General features: G+C 39.3%; 1 protein-coding gene across 1 annotated transcript; it reads left to right on the top strand.

Moving 5' to 3' along the window:
* The first annotated feature begins 6,052 nt into the window (after window positions 1-6,052).
* Window positions 6,053-8,404, top strand: LOC120768056 (phenoloxidase 2-like). Its single transcript, XM_040094573.1, has 4 exons — window positions 6,053-7,036; window positions 7,103-7,724; window positions 7,788-8,023; window positions 8,087-8,404. Exons 1-4 carry the CDS (start codon window positions 6,056-6,058, stop codon window positions 8,297-8,299), a joined length of 2,052 nt encoding a protein of 683 aa, XP_039950507.1. The 5' UTR covers window positions 6,053-6,055; the 3' UTR covers window positions 8,300-8,404.
* Window positions 8,405-13,906: the final 5,502 nt, after the last annotated feature.

The raw sequence follows: 13,906 nt of genomic DNA on the forward strand, positions 1-13,906 counted from the left end.
GAGATGTTATAAACTTTAATAAGACAAAAAAATTTTTTAGATTTTTTGAAACTGAGAAACCCATGTAACCCCTTATATCAAAAAATCCCTCTGCGAATGAGAGGAGACATAAGACGGTACAGAAGCTTAAGGAGTCAGTAGGGTAATCTGGCCTGTGTTTTTGACATTTTTTTTCATAGAAATTTTTATTCTACAATAAGACTTTTTTCACATATCATAAGGTATATCGTGGAGTATATGAACAAATTTTTTTCGGAATTTTTTGATGTAACCTGTCGGAGAAACGGCTGGGTGAATGAGATGCGTGTTTTCACTGGCGGACACGAATTCCCATTTTTGGTTCATCTGAAACACAAAAACTCAATTTATTCGTACGTGAATGGTTATCGTCCATACCAGAATCATGAAAAAATGTTGATAAATTAACATTTTTTTTATTTTTCCGCATGTGTTTTTACATAAATTTTGTCATAAGACTGTCAATAAATTAAAAAAAATTATGAATCTAATAGAGACGATAGCCAGGCGTTTTGTGAACATACAAAAAAAAATTAAGCAAATCGGGTGAGCAGATCGGCCGAAATCATGTCCGCCAGTTTTATAAAGTGTGTTTTGAGAAAAAGCCAGGTGTGCACTCCGAGCGCTCCGAATGTCGAGCCATATTCTTATTTTTGGGCCTTTTTCGAAACCTTCCAATGGTAAAGTGGATTTCTACAGTAATTCTAAGGGTATAAAGGAACAGAAAATGCAAAAAAAAATTTTATTTTTTGAAAAAATATTATTCTACTGAACCCTTAAATCGTAATCTAAAACAAGGTAATCTTTGAACTATAGTAAGAGACTCAGTGTTTGTAAAGCTGTGTCCAACGATATTGATTTCTATTGTATTTCAGAGTTCCTAACGCAGGACCCAGCCGTGGTGCAAGTCAAAGTAAGGTTCTGACTACGTGATTGCAGCGTCCAGTTGAACTATTGCAAGATAAACAAGTAAGGAAGGGCTAAGTTCGGGTGTCACCGAACATTTTATACTCTCGCATGTAAAGTGATAATCGAGATTTCATTATCCGTCATTTACGTATTTTTCAAATACCGTATTTGTGTAAAGTTTTATTCCGCTAACATCATTGGTTCCTAATGTATATATTATACAGAGAAGGCATCAGATGGAATTCAAAATAGCGTTATATTGGAAGAAGGCGTGGTTGTGATCCGATTTCACCCATATTTCGTAGATGTCTCAGGGTGTTAAGATAATATTATATACCGAATTTCATTGAAACCGGTATAGTAGTTCCTGAGATATGGTTTTTGGTCCATAAGTGGGCTTCCTTCTGCCATTTCTTCCGTAAAATTTAGTTTTTCTGACGTTTTTTGTTAGTCGGTTGACGCACTTTTAGTGATTTTCAACATAACCTTTGTATGGGAGGTGGGCGTGGTTATTATCCGATTTCTTCCATTTTTGAACTGTATATGGAAATGCCTGAAGGAAACGATTCTATAGAGTTTGGTTGACATAGCTTTAGTAGTTTACGAGATATGTACAAAAAACTAAATGGGGGGAGGGGCCACGCCCACTTTTTCAAAAAAAATTACGTCCAAATATGCCCCTTCCTAATGCGATCCTTTGTGCCAAATTTCACTTTAGTATCTTTATTTATGGCTTAGTTATAACACTTTATAGGCTTTCGGTTTCCGCCATTTTTTGGGCGTGGCAGTGGGCCGATTTTGCCCATCTTCGAACTTAACCTTCTTATGGAGCCAAGAAATACGTGTACCAAGTTTCATCATGATATCTCAATTTTTACTCAAGTTACAGCTTGCACGGACTGACGGACAGACGGACGGACAGACGGACGGACAGACAGACGGACAGACAGACATCCGGATTTCAACTCTACTCGTCACCCTGATCACTTTAGTATATATAACCCTATATCTGACTGTTTTAGTTTTAGGACTTACAAACAACCGTTATGTGAACAAAACACAACCTTAGCAACTTTGTTGCGAGAGTATAAAAAGCTCTGACTTAGTTTGGATTATTACGCTAACATATACCACACAGAATGGTGTCGTACGCACTTCAACGCGCAGTGTGAGTCTTCTCTCTTTCATTAGAAAAAATAAAAAATTTAAGGCTGCTTTCTCAATGTCTGGTTACCAGCCTTTCTGTCCAGTAAATAGAGTTGTCCGCTTAAGAGATTGTACCTAGTTAGCATCAACAAATTGTGGGACCAGTCAACGTGCCTGGTTAAGGGAGGAGCCTGCTTTAGAGGCTTCAAAAAATCTATAGTTTTAAGGTTTTTTTCGGAGGGAAAGAAATAATTGATAATAGCGAAATTTGTATGGTTTATAGTTATATAATGTGTGTTCCAAAGAAAACAGGACTTAAAAAAAAAAAAAAACAAATAGTTTTTTCGGCAAAATCAATTTATTTTATTCAAAATAGTCTCCTTCTGCTTCAATATAGCTTTTTGCACGGTCCAAAATCATGTCGAACGAGTGTTTTAGCTCGTTGGCCGGTATGGGCGACAGTATGCCGGTGCAAGCCTTCTGAATGACCTCTACGTCTGCATAACGCTTTCCTTTCATGTGCAAATGCATTTTTCCGAAAAGGGAGAAAGCGCACGGTGCCATATCAGGTGAATACGGGGAGTGGTTATTGGCTAAAATGTAATTTTTGTCAAATAATCGGTCACAAGCCTCGATCGAATGTTGGATTCTGATCAATTTTTGATCGTCAGTCAATTTGTGCGGAACAAACCGTACGAAAGGTGTGTAAGCCCAAATGTTCGGTCAAAATGCGATAAGTCGATGCTTTGGAGATGTTCATTTCAATTTCCATGAATTTCAATGATGATTTTGGCTGATTTTAGATGAATTCGCGCATAGTTTCGATGGAACTTCCGGTGATCACGGATTTTATTGGCCCATATGAAATGTCATGAAATTCTCACTGGACAATCGATAAAGATAGCAAATTCTAACGCACCAGTCGACATATAGATGGCGCCACCAGGGGGCGTTAGATTCAAAAAGCCCTGTTTACTTTGGAACGCTCTTGTAAATCCTAACACCACTAAAGCTCCAACAACCAAATTTGCTTAGCGCAACTGCTGTAGGAACTGCAACCGACAGTGCGAAAGAGGATGACATCGGATGATAAACCCCGCTCACTCTCCATTTAACGGTACTGTTCAAAACTACTAAAAATGCAATACATACTATAAATCAATAACAAATTACGCCAGAGACATTAAATTTTAACTCCGAGATGGTATGAGAAAGTTTTTTGGGAACCAGTGTGAAAATTGGACGATGGGCGTGGCACCGTCGATTTTTGGGTGAAAACACATATCTCGGCACTTGCTCAACCGATTTCAACTATATTAGGTACGTGACAATCCTCTTACACTTTTATTTTATAAAATCTATTTAAAATTGTTCAAGACCCTAGGTACCGAATATGTGGACCCCAGTACGTATAGTTGACTTTTAACGACAAATATCGGTCAATGTGTGAAATGTATAATTGAAATTCAGAGGTAATCTCCTCCTGACAATGGTATATCTATGTGTCAAAAATGGGTTGAATCGTGGCAATTTTTCCGTTTGCTTCCTTTTCCTAACGCAACGATTTTCAAGCTTTCTATATATATATATATACAGGGTGGGCCATCTAACGTTTTAGATTTGAATTATCTATATTTCGACATTGGAAACGTCAAATACAATTCGGAAAGGGACAGATATTCAGTAAAAAGTCCAAAATTTACGAAATGGGTCGCTATTCACAAGAAGAAAACTGGGAAATATTGACAATTTGAAAGTTTGACCGAGGATGGTCAATTTTACCGAAAAATCATCTTTTCGGACTCACATTCGCATTTCCACCTCGAGGGCTACGTTAACAATCAGAATTGTCACATTTGGGGCGCTACGTGCCATACAGCACACGCTACACTCAATCTTTTACGCCCTATCTTCGAAAATCGTATAATCAGCAAAAGAGGTCATGTGAATTGGCCTCCCAGAAGCTGCGAGCTAACACCGTTGGACTATTTTCTGTGAGGAGCTGTTAAGGACAAATATTACGCCAACTATGCAGAAACAAATTAAGGTCTAAAGTACGAGATTCAAACTGCTGTAGCCGCCATAAGGCCTGAAACCATTGAGAAAGTACTCCAAAATTGGGTGGATTGAATAAGCTACTCTAAACTCAGCCGTGGTGGTCATTTGTCCAAAATTGTTTTCCACAAATAAATTTCATAAAACAACCTTTAAAAAACATGTTAGACCTTTGAAAAATATCAAGCCGTTTTTTCTTTATTGACTTCTTAAATTTAAAATTTTATATGGACCACCCGTTATATATACCTATTACAATCAGGTGACTTTACCCCATATGATAAGTGATGGTACCTTAATGAAATTTGGGGAACATTTAATTAGTTTGTAGCATGTTAATAGTATGTATTATTGGTAAAAAAAAAAGATCAACAAAGAAATTTGAAACCCCTACCGGGAAGATCAGACCTCGAAAAACCACTTCAGCAGAAGACCGGGTAATTTGTAGGACGAGCAAAAACATCCTTTTCATTACTTCGCGTGAAATAAAGCTGACGTTTGACAATAAATTAATGTATAAATCTCAGCTCGGACGATAATACCATGCTCAGACCGACACTTAATCACACGATTTCGGCTGTTGAATGGATTTTCCCACTAATCTTAAAAATTTATCAAGATTTCGCCATACAAAAATGACAGTTCCAAATCACTTCATTGAAATGATTTGAAACTGATCCACGCTAAATCTCTCTGTGCGACTCTGATTTTGCGCAATCTACTTGTCAGCACTGGAAATCTGTTACAAAGGGAAAAAATGTGAAAAAACAAATTTTTTTTAAAGCAATGAATCTAATTTCATCTGAAAATCGACTTAACAAATGAAAAAATGCATCCATTACTTCTATTATATGGAAAATATTAAAAAAATCCGTCTTTTTATTTCAAAATATATATGACAATATTTTCTTTTGATAAATATTAAGCGATGTGAATTCTTGAATGACAATAACAGCTGCTTTTTGATCTTTCTAACGGCAGTGAGAACACTGTTGGGTTATGAAATGCTTAAATATAATCTAATCTTTTAAATTTTCGGTCTGAACATGGTATAAGAAGGCGATTGCAGGTGTCGGGACTTTGTGGGTGCACTGCGCAAAACAATCCGCTTGTATCAAAACAAATATTAAGAAGCTACTCATTTTTCGGAACTGCCGATATCGGACCACTATAACATATAGCAGCCATACAAACTGAACGATCGAAATCAAGTTCTTGTATGGAAAACTTTCACATTTGACGTGGTATCTTCACGAAATTTGACATGATCGGATTACTATAGCATATATCTACCATACAAACTGAAATCATAGTTACTAAAAGAAATGCACCTATGAAGGGTATGTTAGCTTCAAAGATACAAAATTTATATAAAATATAAAAAAAAATAAAATAATTTGAATAGTACGGTGCTTTCCTTATTTCGTACTCTTAGTAGCGCAACACTAGACAGTATACTCCGCTTTGTATAAAACCGCAATTATATGTACTTGTGTATATTCCTATGTAGATCCGTATGTATGTATATATGTATATGTTTCTGCTTCGCAATGCTATGTTAATTTGTATTGTTTTTAACACTTTGCAAATATGATATTTCTATTTTGAAGGGCATACGAATATAGAACCATAATAGTTTATGGGAACTTATTAAGGCAGCGTATGCGATTATGGAACGGTGACCGCATTCTAAAGCTGTCAAAACAACGCTGTGTGATAACGAAACCGCAATGAATTTTGGGCACTGATAAGTAGTTTTGTGATATGGTATGTTAAAAACTAAATTTTCGAGTAGCATAAAAGAGCTCGATTCGCACCCCAAACTATCAGTTACGCACTAAACTACAGTAGTGTACGCTTAGTGCTATCTAAAAACTACAACATTCTATTTAATTTCCAAAAGGAACTGCCTAAATAGCAATTTAAAATGGCTGACAAGAACAATCTATTGCTGCTCTTCGATCGTCCCACCGAACCCATTTTTATGGAGAAGGGAAAAGCGGCAGTGTTCGATGTGCCCGATAAGTTCCTTACGGATCGTTATCGTCCCATCAGCACTGAGGTGCAGAGTCGTTTCGGTGAAAAGGCCGAGCAACGCATTCCGGTTAGAGAAATTTCCATACCGGATCTACGCGTACCCATGTCACTGGCACGTGATGCGCAATTTTCACTCTTTATTCCGGCTCACCGTCGCATTGCGGGTCGTTTGATTGACATATTCATGGGTGTGCGTTCTATAGACGATCTGCAGAGTGTAGCTGTGTTTGCACGTGACCGTGTGAATCCATATTTGTTCAATTATGCACTATCTGTGGCGCTGCTACATCGTCCAGACACCAAAGGACTGGATCTGCCGTCTTTCGCGCAAAACTTTCCCGATAAATTTGTCGACTCCCGTGTATTCCGTCAAGTGCGCGAAGAGGCCACTGTGGTGCCTGATGGTTCACGTATGCCAATCACCATACCACGCGATTACACCGCCTCTGATTTGGAACCAGAGCATCGGCTGTGGTATTTCCGCGAGGATCTCGGCATCAATCTTCATCATTGGCATTGGCATTTGGTATACCCGTTTGAGGCTGGTGATCGTGCTGTTGTGAATAAGGATCGTCGTGGTGAACTCTTCTACTACATGCATCAACAAGTGGTTGCCCGCTACAATTTGGAGCGCTTCAGTAATAATCTGGCACGCGTCGTACGCTTCAACAACTTGCGTGAACCCATTGCTGAAGGCTACTTCCCTAAAATGGATTCGTTAGTATCGAGCCGCGCTTGGCCACCACGTTTTGAGGATACGAAATTGTCGGATCTCAACCGAGAGTTGGATCAAATTAATTTGGATGTAAGTGATATGGAGCGCTGGAGGGATCGCATCTTCGAAGCGATATCTCAAGGATTTGCCACAGATGTAAGTATACAATATTAATGGTTTAAAGGGTTCCATGCTATACATTGTAATCGAATGCAATTGTAGGAAAGCGGTAACCGTGTACCATTAGATAATGCTGGCGGTATCGATATTTTGGGTAACATTATGGAGTCGTCGATTATTTCACCAAATCGTAGCTTGTATGGTGACTTCCATAACATGGGTCATGTGTTCATTTCCTATTCGCACGATCCCGATCATCGTCATTTGGAATCCTTTGGCGTTATGGGTGATTCAGCCACTGCTATGCGTGATCCAGTCTTCTACAGATGGCATGCATACATCGATGATATCTTCCAGGAACATAAGATCCGTTTACCCCCATATACACTACCAGAACTCGACTATGATGGTGTTACTGTAACTGGTGTACAAGTAAGTCCCGAAGGTGGACAAGCAAATGTGCTGCAAACCTTCTGGCAGCAATCCGATGTTGACCTCGCGCGCGGCATGGACTTTGTGCCACGCGGCAATGTATTCGCACGTTTTACGCATCTCCAACACACGCCTTTCACATACACCATTAATGTGAACAATGATAGCGGTGCTCAACGTTTCGGTACAGTGCGTATCTTCCTGGGTCCCAAGACAGATGAACGTAGACAAGGCATGCTCTTCAAGGATCAACGTTTGCTTATGATTGAATTGGATAAATTCATTGTGGCATGTGAGTACTCAGTAGATTATGAGTAGAGATAGTAAGATTTTATAAATTTAATCCAATCAACAGTGAACCCTGGTCAAAATACTATACGTCGCCGCTCCACCGAGTCCAGTGTTACCATACCCTTCGAACGCACTTTCCGTAATTTGGATCAAAATCGGCCAGCCGCCGGTAGTGCCGATGAGCTCGAATTCAACTTCTGCGGCTGCGGTTGGCCCAATCACATGCTCATTCCAAAAGGTTTGCCCGAAGGTTTGGAGTGTGAGCTGTTTGTTATGGTATCCAACTACGACCAAGACAGGGTAAGCGCACAATAATTTCTGTGAAAAAGTATTTCTTAAATTAAAATAAATTAATTGTCACAGGTCGAACAAGAATTGGTGGGCACTTGCAGTGATGCCGCTTCATACTGTGGCGTACGCGATCGTTTATACCCTGATCGTCGACCCATGGGATATCCATTCGATCGCCTCTCTCGTGCTGGTGCTGACCGTCTCGTAAACTTCCTCACTCCAAACATGAGCATCGTAGATGTTGTAGTACGTCACGACAACCGCGTTGTCCCACGTGCTGCTTAAACTATTTTCAAGAACGATGATGACATTTTTGATACCCTGTGAATTATGACAATATTACAACAATTTTTAAAACAAATTACTTCCTAAAAATTACAACATATCTGTAGAGAAAATAAAATGACGTTTTGCATAGCCAAATTTGAGATGTGTTCTTCTTTTTCTAGACCTATGGAGATCATAGTTGGAATATGCTTGAAATTCGAAATTGGAAGTTAAGTTATTCTCCATTTGTTCTTTCCAATCAATGGTCAGTTTATGTTCGAAGTTTCTGGTAGGATTCCGATAATTTAAGGGCTACGGAGCTGCACTCGAACTTTTCGGTGGGCAAGACAAGTCTACAATTCTGTATTCTATGTATAGTTGAATTATCTGTCGTGGGCAAGACAAGTCTTCAATACTGGATTCTATAGTTGAATTGCCTGGCGAGTGTTGATCTTCATTTGAATTTAGCTACTATAATCCAAGGCACAATCATTAATTCTAAGCTCAAATTAAGATCTCCAAGAGTCAGGAATCTAAAGCTGTACTGCCTCGATTTCTTCATGGACGGTCAATAGTACAGTAATTAAACATTATTACGATTACAATAGTTACGGCAGAAATAATTGTTCTGAGATATTTGATACTTAAATTTTTGGGATTTGTACATTAACCACTTTATTCTAGTAATCTAACAAGTATTCCTCCCAGATATTTAACCAAATTTCTGACACATTGATACCAATTTATCAAAGAAAAATGTTCTTATGTGAACAAATAGTTTAGGAATTGTCTTGAAAATATATTTTTAGTGCAAGGTGTCGTCGATCGACTACAATGAAATTATGAAGCGCAGTCGATGTAGTCCCCATACACCATATACAGTGATCGCCATAGATATATAACAGGATTTTCATTAGGGACGTTACAAAAGCAGACGGACAAGGACAGTAAACGACTCCATATTTTTTCCCGCTCTTTCGACATTTCTCTCAGTAAGGTTTGCCATTTCATCATGAAACGATCCAACAACGAGTCGGAATTATTAAAATTTACTATCGAAATTCAGAGTCAGTAGTCTCAACTTTAAGAGCGCTACATCCAATTTATGGTCGTCATAATCATTCTGTCAGATCAACAATTGAGCGTCTAGTGGAAAAATTTGAATCCACAGGGACAGTACAAAATGTTCTCGTGCCATTGAGTGTCTAGAATATTGCTACTGCTAGCGCATTAATTGAGAAAGACCCAAATCACTTTCTCACACGTCGTTCTCCAGTATTGCTCATCTCTGTTACGTCATTGTGGGGAAGATCTTGGCCTACATCCTTCGGCATGAAGTTGGCGCAAGAACTGATGAAATCTTGAACTGAAAAGGTCTTGTCCTACATTCTTACAAGATAAAATTGGCGCAAGAGCTGAACCAATGGAATTCGTATTAACGGATACGCTGACAACTCTCTCTACGCTTTCATGCAAATGGGCTGACTTCTCTTATGTCTTTCAAAGTGAAGGTGCAATTTGGCCAACCCGTCAGAAACGACCATCCATCATTATACCAAAAGAAATTCCCTGTCGGGCCCTAAGCCCTGACGACAAAGAGTACGAATGAAATCGAATACCTCGGCTTCACACTGAATTCTACACTACGGTGGAACAAGCATGTGAAATTAGATTTAGTTCAAGGCATAGAGGCACTCATAGTATGCAAACAGCTGGCCGGTAAATATTTGAACTTCAAGGCAAACCAAGTATCATCCAGTGGCTGTATACCACGATTGCAGATACCGATGTTACATATTGAACGATTGCGTGGGCATCCAAAGCATCACAGACATCAATAAGAACGGGTAAACTTTTCAAAGAAGTTTTATATTGTCCTCGCCAGTAAGGCCGCTAGGAATAAATTGGTCTTCTACTGAGGACGAAAGAGTCAAAAGTCATTGGTGCATGCTTTGCAGGACCACGCGTTAAACTTTCCATACACATCATGTGAAGTTTTTCAAACAAATTTCAAGTCTAAATATTACTAACGTAATCAACGTGTTGCCATACTTAGCGATGTCGTCCTGCAATGAAAACAATCTCTCCCTGGGAGACTAAATTATTAAGGGCGCAGGTGAAGAAGGGCTGAACAGCCTATCGACCTTTAACAGGGTGCACCTCATCTTCGCGTCAATCAAAAAGGGAAGCCGGTAATAAATTGGCCGCTGAACTTATTCACTGTGCTGCTGCTTCTAAGATGGTGGATCTAATCCTATATAGAGGTCGCTTCTAAGAACTGCTCCACAACTAAAAGAGTGTGGGTAGGGAAAGATTTTGGCAGCAATCCACAAGACAAGCAAAGCTTTTGAGGAGTTAAAATTTCACATGGTTTAAAATCACCATAAGCCTCCGAGGTGACAAATTCCGTTGGCAAGTTTCATTTTAAACTGGATATTTCAAGCTCCAGACGAATCTATTCAACATAAATATTGAATTTTTTCCAAACTACCTGCTTTGCGAGATGAGGCCGAAAACTACCAAGAGCCTGATTATAGATTACACAGTAGTTTCTAGGAACAGAATGCATGCCTTGGGATGCATAAAACCGAATAGAGTTCACTTCGCCACAATAACGCCCAGCAGGCTGCTGGAATTCATCAGAGTACTGGATCTTCGTGAGTATGTCCAACAGGGGGTAGAACATAACAGATCTAAGACCGTAGTACAAATCTAAATTAATATCAATTCAATTACTTGTATATTATCTCTCTCTATATATTCATAATATCACCGAAGATGTTACTAAAAAGGTACCTTGTCTAAACATCAGCTGAAAAGGTGTGTGTGGTCTTTTCAGGGAGAAAATAAGAGGGCATATCGGTGTCTCAAAATATTTACATTACAGCAAAATCTTTTTGATCTGGAGGATTTTTATTGTGATTTTGAAAAAGTTAAAAACTCAAGAAGAAAGTGTTTATATATACCTCCCACTTTGAAGCAAGTTCCACAACTGGCTTTCGTTAACGTTAGGTTGTCAACTATCTCTCTTCCGCCTTTTTGTCTTTTGAGTTTCGCGGCTATATATAAAGCGCTACAGAGCTCGTATCAGGCAATACTATACATCTTTTAAAGCTCTTCAGGTAACCTACAAAACGACGCTATGCATGATTAGTAGTTAAAGTTTTCCTTCGTTAAAGGCAAATCCGGTAGAGAAACGTTCCGTGAGATTATTGATATTTTGGGGGAAGGTACTCTATCACTTCGAACTGCAGAGGAATAGTTTCGACGATTCAGAGCGGGTGAAAGCGACACCATGAATAAGTCAGCCGTCGGAAGACCTTAGACGACGAATACAAATCAAATCATTGAAAACATCGAGTTACACCGGCATGTGGCATCTCGTGACATCGCCCAGAAAATGGAAGTTAGTCACCAAACCATTTTGAACCATCTGCAGAAGGCTGGATACACAAAAAAGCCTAATATTTGGGTGCCTCATGATTTGACGCAAAAAAACCTTCTGGACCGAATCAACGCCTGCGATACGATACGACAATGTCAAGCAAAAAACGGTCATGGTCGAAGGTCGCTGAAACGTCCCAAACACTGACCAAGCCGGGATTGACGGCCAGGACGGTTTTGCTGTATGTTTGGTGGTATTGGAAGGGAATCATCCACTATGAGCTGCTTCCATATGGCCAGACTCTTAATTCTACCATCTACTGCGAACAACTGGACCGCTTGGAGCAGGCGATCGACCAGAAGCGTCCAGAATTGGCCAACAGGAAGGGTGTAGTGTACCACCAGAACAACGCCAGACCACACACTTCGTTGATGACTCGTCAGAAGCTACGGGAGCTCAGATGGGAGGTTTTATCACATCCACCATATAGCCCGGACGTAGCGCCAAGTGATTACCATCTGTAAAGTTGAACTCAAAAGAGGCTTGTGAAAAGTGGCTGTCTGAGTTCTTCACAAATAAGGACAGGGGCTTCTACGAGGGGGGTATTGTGAAAATGCTGTCTAGATGGAAACAGATTATCGAACGAAATGGTAATACTTTTTATAAAGCATTGAATAAAGCTAAAGGGAGATATTTGTCAACCTAATATATAACCTTACATATATCTATCTCGATTAGTTTTAGGTGATACGTACAACCGTTAGGTTAACAAACTAGAATAGTCTGTAGCAACTGTTTGTAAGATTTTGGTGATATAGTAAAAGTGACTTTAACTATTCACTAAATTGTATAAATTAAAACTGTGTGAATTGCTATCCCTGAAAACTGTTTAATGATCAACGGTAGAATTGAAGATTTGTCTTGAATAACACATATACATTTCTTCTGCTTCAAGTCAATTTGTTCATAATTCAAATGTTACTAGCCAACCACAATGCTTGAAAATAAATTACACCCATAAATAATTGTGCTGACTTCTCATTTACTTATCGTCGTATCAATGCCTGCGGCCACTGCTCATAAAAGTAAACACTGATAATTTTACGTTGACGCCGACGATGACCTCGGTGACACAAAGATCTGGCAACACAGACACACCTTAACTTTGTGTAAACACAAAGTAAAGCGAAATATATGTATGTATGTATATACAAGTGTGTGTACTTGCAACTCAATCTGCGCTAAATCGCTTTTTAACACCAGCCATATTTGACGTTAAAGAGCAGGAAGCACAGGAAGAGCGAGAATGAAGAATAACAGGTGGAAGTATAAACAAAGTGGGGAAACGAATTCAAGCCCAACTACACCGACAATGAACACCCCAATTTAATAGCAATAGCCGCAGGACCGAATGCAAAGCCTACTGCAGACACAGTCACACACACATACACACAAACAAAGGCAATATACAAGCACAAGTACTGTCTGCCTCACAAAGAAGAGGAAAATTGTTTGGTAGGCGGCTTTGCGGTCATTTACGTGCCACGCGCCGCAGGGCAACAAATACATTAAGTGTCTGTATATATTGACAGACATACCATACATACATGTGAGTAGGCATTGCGGCAGCAATCAGCGGAAGTAACGCTTCTGGTATGCTATTACTTGCGCTTTTTACTGCCGTCTCAGTTTTCGCTTTTGACCACTTCTCTTATTCGCTTCTGCCGCCCCTCTCTACTTGTTGTTACCATTTTTATTGTTGTTGATTTAACGTCGATTGCCGCACAACCCGAGGTGGCATATGAGAAGGAACACGCAGTTGTTTTTGTGGCATATAACTGTAAACACACATATATTATTGCAAGAGTATGAAGGGGCCAACATTGGTGGAGCCGGAATCACTTCCACTGTGTATGCCATATAATACTGAAGTACGATGTGTGATCTACGAGTACGATACTATTTGTGCTAAACACGAATTAATGAATTGCAATTTGAGTTTCTTTGTCCAATTATAAAGTCATCGCTTATAATTTATGGAACTAGATACACAAAATGTAGGCACTTCATTATCCTTAAAGTGATGAAGAAAACTATTATTATTCATCCTGACAGGCATCGTAATCGAAGAGGTGAATATCAGAAAATTGACGGCAATCCACTTCGTCAATCCAGCTTAGAAGCGGCTCTGTCTTTAAGGAGACCACTTTCTGAAGGAAAAACTTAGTTCTTAATCCCTT

The sequence above is a fragment of the Bactrocera tryoni genome, chromosome 2, assembly GCF_016617805.1.
Source record: "Bactrocera tryoni isolate S06 chromosome 2, CSIRO_BtryS06_freeze2, whole genome shotgun sequence".
Classification (NCBI taxonomy): Eukaryota; Metazoa; Arthropoda; class Insecta; order Diptera; family Tephritidae; genus Bactrocera; species Bactrocera tryoni.

What these genes read in the sequence shown, in the direction of transcription:
- LOC120768056 (XM_040094573.1), top strand. Translation starts at nt 6,056, where the DNA reads ATGGCTGACAAGAACAATCTATTGCTGCTCTTCGATCGTCCCACCGAA. An exon ending in GGATAAATTCATTGTGGCAT is followed by an intron (nt 7,725 to 7,787) that starts GTGAGTACTCAG and finishes TCCAATCAACAG; the next exon opens with TGAACCCTGGTCAAAATACT. An exon ending in CCAACTACGACCAAGACAGG is followed by an intron (nt 8,024 to 8,086) that starts GTAAGCGCACAA and finishes TAATTGTCACAG; the next exon opens with GTCGAACAAGAATTGGTGGG.